Below are 8,675 nucleotides of genomic sequence, written 5' to 3'. Positions count from 1 at the left end.
GCCTTGGAAGAGGCTGAGAAAACCCCGGCAAATCCAGCCCTTCCCAACTCCCTGGAAGCTTTGGGGATGCACGGAGGGGTGAGGAGGGCCAGGGGTGCTGATGCCCCTCCAGCCTTCCTCCCCCTCGTCCCCCCGGCCTCCCCTCCTTCCCTGCCTGGGCATGGCTGTCCCTCCTCCCCCAGCCCCTGTCGTCACCGTCATCGCTTTGAGTAAAAGCTGAGACATCCTTCACCGGAGCCCAGTCCTCGCAGGAGCCCTCCGCGACACAACATCCCAACCCCGGCACGGCGGAGGGAACGGGGGTCCGGGGACCCCTCCTTGCTCTCCCTGCAGCAGGTAAGGGGGTTCCTTGGGTCCAGGCTTGGGTGGGAAGGAGAGAGGCTGTTTTTCCCTGTTTAATTCATGATTAAAGCTGTTTGCAGAGTGCTGAGGACGGTCAGGGAGCGACAGGGAGGCAGCAGCAGGGAAAGTTTCCCAGCTCTGCATGAAGTTCCCGTCTAAAATCCAAAAATCCCCCGCTGTCCACCTTTAAAATCTAAGAAAAAAGTTATTTATTCTCGCTGCCTCTCTGACTGCCCGTCGGGATGCCGAGAGCTTTGCTGGCTTCGCTGCGGTCACGGGCATCCTCTGGTCCAGCCTTCAGCATCCGCACGGGGCCGGTTTCTGCATCCCTCCAGGAAAGTGGTTGGAAGGTGGTGGGGGGGGGGAGCAACATTTTGCCGGCACGGTGTTGCCTCCCCCCGGGGGCATCTCTGCTGCAGGGTCAGAGCTCTTCAAACCCAGTGCTTCATGTCATGGAGCGACGGGAAATCCATTGGGGAAATAGTTTGGATGTGGGGAGACGAGGCAGGGCTGGTGGTAGAGGCCAGGCAGGAGGGTAGGGCTGCCTGTCCCGCTGCCAGGCTCTGCCAGAGCTGCCCAAGGAGCACCGAGGTGGGCTCCTCTTCCATGTCCCCCCCACCCCAAACCCTCTTTGCCACATACAGTGGGTTTCAGGCACAGCTTTGCGTCACCCAAAGTACCCTCCTTTCCCTCCCCAATATCTATCAGAGCTTCGGGGAACCCATGAAATCCCCACTCGTGTTCACCCAGAGTGGGAGCAGCTCCCCCAGCACCCCCCGTACTCTCCGGTATATTTAGATATCTCAGCTAAAAGAGGCACATCCATAATTTTCTCTCCAGCTCAGCGCAGTGGCCGGTCCCATTTTCCACCCCCTCCACCATCCTTGTATTAATGAGTTGAAAACTGCACAGAGGAGGAGGATGAGTTCAGGAGGGCTTCATGGTTTTACCTAGTCAGGGAGGAATTTAAGTGAAAGGAGCTTCTTGTTTAGCAAAATCAGTGTTGGACTGAGGATCTCCTTCTCTTTGGGGATGGAAGCAGTTGCCTCCTGGAGAGGAGAAGCTGCTCCTGGGGGCACAGGTCAGGATTGGAAGAGTCACCTTGTAAGCAGGAGCAGATTTTGGGGCCTCTGCAGAACCAGTGATTTCCCCCCTTGCAGAGATTTGCTGTGCTGGGGAGGGGAACCAAACGCATCCATGGATGGATGGTGAAAGGATGATCCCTCTGGAGAAACCAGCCCCAGGAGCCCGTTGGAGCAGCTGAGATGTTTCCCCCTCCCTCCCTTCCAATCAGGGAGGGCAGAAGGATGGTTAAAACCAGTTATTTTCTGGTCATCCCAGTAAAAGTTGAAGCACCAGGCTCCATCTCTGCTATTAAATCATGCCAGGGCAGACCTGGGCTCCTCATCGTGTTAACTCAAGGTGTCCGGCTGCGACTGACGCTGCCCGGATTCACGCCCTGCCTGCCCAAGGAGCAGTCATGGAGCTGGGGACAGACATTTTGGGGACATTTTCCCTTGACTCTGCCATGGTGGCAGCTCAGATCGGCTCCAAGCTGTGCTCATGGGTGGGAGCGGCTTTGAGGGGACCACAGCAGGACCATCACCTCCCCGACCTGCGCCGTGGTGGCATCGTGGTGACAGTGCCCCTCTCTCTGCTGTCTTTCCAGGAATGAAATTTGGGGCGGGTGACTTGGCAGAGCACCCTGAACCACGCACCCATCCTGGCTCGGCTGTGTCCCTGCTGAGGCTCTCCCAGCCCCCATCCAGCTCCATCCATGGCTCCTCCAGCGCTCACTAATGGTGGGGACATGCAGGACACCCCATCGGAGGTCCCACGTGGTGGCTTTCCCTGCTAAGTCTCCTCTCCCACCACCATCTCAGCTCATTGCTCCCCCTGTTCCCTCCTGGGGGGGCTTTGCAAACTGCTCCAGGGAGGGGGTCCATGGGGGACACCAACACAGGGAGCATGGGGTGGCTGTCCCATGGCATCACCCCCCTAGTCGCGTGGTGCTTTGTCACCTTCCAGGCAGGTAAGGACGGCTCTGACTTTCCCTGGAATATCTGAATTTCCTTCTCTTGAGCCCTGCCTTCCCATGGGTGTCACCCATTGGGGGTCCTGGGGGGTTAAATATGGGGAGAGGGGAGGGAAAGCTGTAGTGCATGTACATGGAAAACCAGTTCTCTCCCAGTTTACCCCCATGCAGTCCCTCAGCATCCCCAGTCTCCTTGCTGGCATGATGCCCCCCACCACGCGCCATGCTAGGATGGGGTTTGTGTCTCTGCAGAGCAGCTTGACACCATCCAGACACTTGGGTGGGGGACGTCTGCTCTGGGTCATCCAATCCCAGGGGTTGCACCTCTGGGACCCCAAATCCATTCTTTGCAAGCGAGAAATGTTGGAGGGAAAGAAAAAAACCTGGATTTTGCTTCTACTTTCCATCAACTCCAGACCTCCCATGAGCTAGGCATCTTGTTTGTCCCTTTACTTGGGACCAGCCCCCCCCAACACCTCATTTCCATGTGCTGGTGGAAATTTATGGCTCTGCAGTGAGCGAGGAGGCTGAGTGATGCACCGCAAGCTGATGGCACCCAAGACCAACACCAACGGTTTCTAGGCAGAGCAAAGAGCGTTGTGCTCATCCCAGCCCTGCCTCCAGCCTGAGGGATGGTCTCTAGGCAGGCTGCAGCGGTCCCAAGGTCTGGGTCAGCCTCCACCTTGCAAAGTTGAACCAGTTAACACCAGTAAAAGCAGCTAGAAGGGACTGGGAGAGGGGTCCCAGCCACCCAGGAGTGGGATTTTCTCAACAAGCATTGCAAGGTTGACCTCCCACTGCTCTCCGCTCCCCGGGAGGAGCACGGGGAAGCTTCGAAGGGGGTTAATTCCCATCCCTGCCTGCTGCAGCAGAGAGAGGGCTTGCCCAGAGCGGGTACCCTATTTCAGTGGGGTCCAGGTGTGTGGAAGGGGTGGTCAGTGAACTCTCCCCCAGCCCATCCCCATCTCCCTGCAGCCTCCTGCCTGCAGGATCAGCCCGGCAGCCACGCCGAGGAGCGTCTCTTCAAGCACCTCTTCACTGGGTACAACCGCTGGTCGCGGCCGGTGCCCAACACCTCCGACGTGGTCATTGTGAAGTTTGGGCTCTCCATCGCGCAGCTGATCGACGTGGTGCGTAGCCCACTGGTCCCAGTCCCGTGTCATGTCTGTCTTTTCACCAGCTGGTCCTACTGGTCTGCCAGAACAGGGCCTGGGGACACTGGTGGAAGGTTGGGTTTGGGCACCAGCAACCCCTTGGCCATCTTCAGAGGGTGACAAACCGTCCACCCTGCCTCCCCCAGATGTCCAATGAGCAGGGGGGTCTGCACCCCACTTCTCCATCCCACTGACAGCAGGGGAGCATCAAGGAAAACTGGAGGTCTCCACCCTTGCCATGTCCTTATCCACCATCTGCCTGCCACGGGACACCTCTGGGGTTGTCTGTCCTTCCATCCCTCTGTCATTCCTCCCACGCACACCCATCTGTCCACACATCCACCTATCTACCTGCCCATCTATTCACCTGTCCATCTGTCCACCTATCCACCCAAGCATCTCTCCATCTCTACATCCTTCCAACCACCTATCCATGGGACTTTTGTCCATTCATCGGAGCGGTGCAGAGCCATACGCTGCAAAACGCTGTTTCTTGCTGCCATCTAGTGAGCAGATATCTCATGGAAATATAGTCCCTCCTTGGACTTGGACTGGTACTGGTTGCTTCCAGGAGCTGAACCCCCGAGGTGGAGGGCAGAAAGTGAAAGCAGTGATTTGGGGGACGATGCAGTGATGGGACAAGCCCTCTCTCCGTCTCCTCTCACCTCTCCCTCTTTCCCAAACACAGGATGAGAAGAACCAGATGATGACCACAAACGTCTGGCTGAAGCAGGTAGGAACCTGTTCCCTCTCTGGAGAAAGGGCAGGAGCTGTCAAGGAGGGCACAACATTTGGGGCAGAGAGACCCAGGGGGACTTGGTGGTATCTCCATGGTGCTATTCCTCTGGGGGATGCTGCCAGAGGAGGAGAAGGCAGAGGAGGAGGCACTGGGCAGCTTGGTCCCACCAGACCCAGGGCCACCTGATGTCCTTCCCTCCCTGTCTGCCTCCAGGAGTGGAGTGACTACAAGCTGCGCTGGGACCCGGCGGACTTTGACAATGTCACCTCCATCCGGGTGCCCTCTGAGATGATCTGGATCCCTGACATCGTGCTCTACAACAAGTGAGTGACACTGCCGAGATGGAGCATCCCGAGGGCTGAGTCCTCCATCCCATCCCATCCCATCCCATCCCATCCCATCCCATCCCATCCCATCCCATCCCATCCCATCCCATCCCAGTAGCTCCCTGGTGCTGCTAGCCCTCATGGGTCTCCTGCCCCCATCCCACCCCCCTGGTAAGGATGTAGATCAGTCTGCATCCATCTCCCCATGTCCGGTGCTCATGCTCCCACCCATCTCCATGCTCCGGGTGATGCCCAGAAGGGTGAACCCAACAACATGCAGGGATACACAATGAGGCCACAGCCTCAAATCAAGGCTCATACCAGCCCTGGATCTCCTGGCCCTATTTCTTGGGGGAAACGCTTCATCCTCCTCTGACCTTCACATCTCTCCATCCCTGCAGCGCTGATGGAGAATTCGCCGTGACCCACATGACAAAGGCCCACCTCTTCTCCAACGGGAAGGTGAAGTGGGTGCCACCCGCCATCTACAAGAGCTCATGCAGCATCGATGTCACCTTCTTTCCCTTCGACCAGCAGAACTGTAAGATGAAGTTCGGCTCCTGGACCTACGACAAGGCCAAGATCGACCTGGAGAACATGGAGCATCATGTGGACCTCAAGGATTACTGGGAGAGTGGCGAGTGGGCCATCATAAATGCCATTGGCACCTATAACTCCAAGAAGTATGACTGCTGCACCGAGATCTACCCCGACATCACCTTCTGCTTCATCATCCGTCGCCTCCCGCTATTCTACACCATCAATCTCATCATACCCTGCCTGCTTATCTCCTGCCTGACCGTGCTGGTCTTCTACCTGCCCTCTGACTGTGGGGAGAAGATCACCCTCTGCATCTCTGTCCTGCTGTCCCTCACCGTCTTCCTGCTGCTCATCACAGAAATCATCCCGTCTACCTCGCTGGTCATCCCTCTCATCGGCGAGTACCTCCTCTTCACCATGATTTTCGTCACTCTCTCCATCATCATCACCGTGTTTGTCCTCAATGTCCACCACCGCTCCCCCAGCACCCACACGATGCCTCGCTGGGTGCGTAGCTTCTTCCTCAACTTCATCCCTCGCTGGCTCTTTATGAAGCGACCCCTGGTCCTGCCTCCCCCCGAGGGGACTGGGGGGCAGTATGACCTCCCAGGGACGAGGCTCAGCACCTCCCGGTGCTGGCTGGAGACCGATGTGGATGACAAGTGGGAGGAGGAGGAGGAAGAAGAGGAGGAGGAAGAGGAGGATAAGACGTACCCCAGCCGCATGTCCCAGCCTGGATCCCATGGCCAAGGAACCCAGTGCCGCTATGCCTGCAGGCGCCAAGCTGGGAAGGCATCGGCTGGCTCAGCCCCCCGGGTGCCCCCCAAAGGGGAGGAAGAGGAGAAGATGGGCTCAAACCGCGGGCTGATGCTGTCCCCCAGCATTCTGAAGGCCTTGGAAGGGGTGCAGTACATCGCGGACCACCTGCGAGCCGAGGATGCTGACTTCTCGGTGAGTGGGTGCCCCTGAGGGCTGGAGGGTGAGGGTGGGTTCCCCACCCTGGGTTCTGCTTCCTGCCACTTGTACCCCCGTTGGGAGGGGGTCAGTGCTGGCACCCCCAGTGGTGGCTTCCCTGGACCCAAAGCTCAATGACCAGGGAGATGCCCAGTCCACAGGGTCAGATGGGGGCTCCTCCAGCTCCCGTCCCTCCTGGCTGTGGGGATGTTGGACATCCCTCTCCTGCCCATGCTGTCCTGCCCTCAGAGAGCAGAGGTGGCCCAGCCTGCCCTGTGGGGACCCAGCTCAGGGGCTGCACCCCTACTTTTACCCAAGTGGGTTCAGAAAACCCTGGGCAGTGTTAGCTCTGTCCCAAGCAGCCTCCCCGAAGAGGTCCATCCCCCATCCCTGCTGCTCCAGGGATTTCCCAAGACACGGGGTATCTCCTCATCCTGGGCAAACAGTGGATGCAGAGGAAGACCCAGGGGAGGTCTCCTCACCCCAAGGCATCCTCACAAATGGGGGGCTGCATCCCCTGCCCGTGCTCACAGTCCCTCTCCACTCGACAGGTGAAGGAGGACTGGAAATACGTGGCCATGGTGATCGACCGCATCTTCCTCTGGATGTTCATCATCGTCTGTTTGCTGGGCACTGTGGGGCTCTTCCTCCCACCCTACCTGGCGGGGATGATCTAGGGACTGGGCCAGGGTGTGGTGGGGACAGCAGGCAATGGATGCTCCCTCCTCCCCGGGGAGCGGACACAGCGATGCCCACATCCAGCCAGACCCTTGTCTTTCCCTGGAAGGACAGGGTTGCAACCATGGAGGACCCTCAGATGGGAAATACAGGGTTGTGAAGCAAGGGCTGTGCCGAGGGGTGACCAGGGGATGGTGGGGAGGGGTGCCATCCTGCCCAGGGTGGTTGCAACCATCAAGGAAGGCACGGTACAGCTTCTCCGTTGCCCAAGCACAGGCTGGAGGCATCTAAGAGAGGTATCTGCTGCAAATCCTACATGATGGGGCAAGAAATAACACTTTGGATGGTCCACGCAGAAGGGGTAGGGTCATGGGCTGGAGGTCCCTGCTTGGCTGCACGGTGCGGGGGTCTCTGGTCTGCAAAGCCCAGCCCAAGCTCTGCAACCCACTGGCACGAGCGCTCGCTTCTATACCATCCCACCATGCAGCTTGGGGTGGCAGGGAGACGAGAGCAGCTGACCCAGAAATGTGGGTGGCTTGGAAGGGAAAAGCCACCCTGCAGAGCAGGATCACCCACCCAGCCCCAGCCAGACTGTGCCCATGGAGCCCAGGAGCTCGGGGTCCTGCCCCGTGCCGAGGCTGGTGGACTCAGCTGGTGCGGGGAGAACCTGTGCTGCCAAGGTCCATCCTGAGCAAATCCTCCTCTCTGTCCCACATCAGATCCCAAATCGCCTGGCTCTTAAAACTGCTGCAATCCAGCTTTTAATTTCTAGCTTCCATATATCCTAAAGAGCAGCTACTCTCTTCTTCCATGCCCTCAGAGACACCAGGATTGTCCAGCAATGTTTTCTCCTCCAGGAGACCAACCCAGGCATTGCAGCACTGAATGTAGTCTGAGAGGTTTCAGAAAACATTTTGTGCTTTCAGGAGTGAAACGGGCCGGAATAAACGGTGCCACAAAGGGACGTGCATGTCCCCGAGGGTGCTGCAGCTGCTCATGCGGCCTCCGGTGCTTCCAGGCTGGCTCAGGCATGCTGAGAAACAGGATGTGTGAGGGAGCGAGTGCCCTGCTTGGCTGATGAAGCCACCAGGGTGTAAGTTTTGGGGTGATCCCCTCCCCAGTGTGGCACTAGACCCCAAGCATCCTTCTTTTGGGGAGAGCCCATCTTTATGGCTGCGCTATCCCACACAAACCACTTCCCCCCCACGGATTGCCCATGATTTCCTGATGGTCTTTGAAAAGGAAAGGTCTGTGGGTACTCTAGCAAGCCTTAGGGTGGGAGCAGGGGGAGGCTAGGACCCTTGTACGGATTGTGGTCCCCACGGGAGGGAAATGGGGCTCCAGAGGGGATGGGGACATGGACGCAGCAGAGCCAGGTTCACCCCAGCACCTCCCCCGGGGACGGCGCTTCCCCGCACCGGCAAGACAGCTCCGAGGTCTGAGCAGCATAACCTTGACTCTTTCTAAAGGAGGTGCTGGGGACCAGAGGACTTGTCCCTAGGGTATGGGGGTAACAGGCAAGCACGGGCACAGCAGGACTTTGTGCATGGTTTATCTCAGCCAGAATGAACAGCGCTGTGGGAAGATGCTGGCGAAAAGCCTGAACTGTGCGGTTTCCAACTCAAAGCACAAACCGAACAGAGACGTGGTTGGCCGTCGTCACTTATACAGAGCGGCTCGGAGAAAACTCAGCTGCAAGAGGCACCGTTCTCCTGGTTTGTGTCACCGAAGGCTGCGGTCCATGGGGTCCCATCCCTCCCCATGCTCTGGGGATGCCAGGCACCCTCTGGCCACAGGCGCTGGAACAGGCTCTCCCACGGCACACGGACCCGTTTCCCATCATTAAATAATCTTTTCTATACAATGTACAAGGAAACGTAAACAGTCCCTCTGGTCACCGCTCCAAT

General features: G+C 58.1%; 1 protein-coding gene across 1 annotated transcript; it reads left to right on the top strand.

Annotated features, from left to right (window-relative positions):
• Positions 1–233: 233 nt before the first annotated feature.
• Positions 234–6,767, top strand: CHRNA2 (cholinergic receptor nicotinic alpha 2 subunit). Its single transcript, XM_074820362.1, has 7 exons — positions 234–336; positions 2,012–2,374; positions 3,353–3,507; positions 4,220–4,264; positions 4,484–4,593; positions 4,998–6,087; positions 6,642–6,767. Exons 2-7 carry the CDS (start codon positions 2,287–2,289, stop codon positions 6,765–6,767), a joined length of 1,614 nt encoding a protein of 537 aa, XP_074676463.1. The 5' UTR covers positions 234–336; positions 2,012–2,286.
• Positions 6,768–8,675: the final 1,908 nt, after the last annotated feature.

The sequence above is a fragment of the Strix aluco genome, chromosome 3, assembly GCF_031877795.1.
Source record: "Strix aluco isolate bStrAlu1 chromosome 3, bStrAlu1.hap1, whole genome shotgun sequence".
Lineage (NCBI taxonomy): Eukaryota > Metazoa > Chordata > Aves > Strigiformes > Strigidae > Strix > Strix aluco.
The sequence above is the reverse complement of the archived record's forward strand: the minus strand, read 5'-3'. Positions and strand labels throughout refer to the sequence as shown.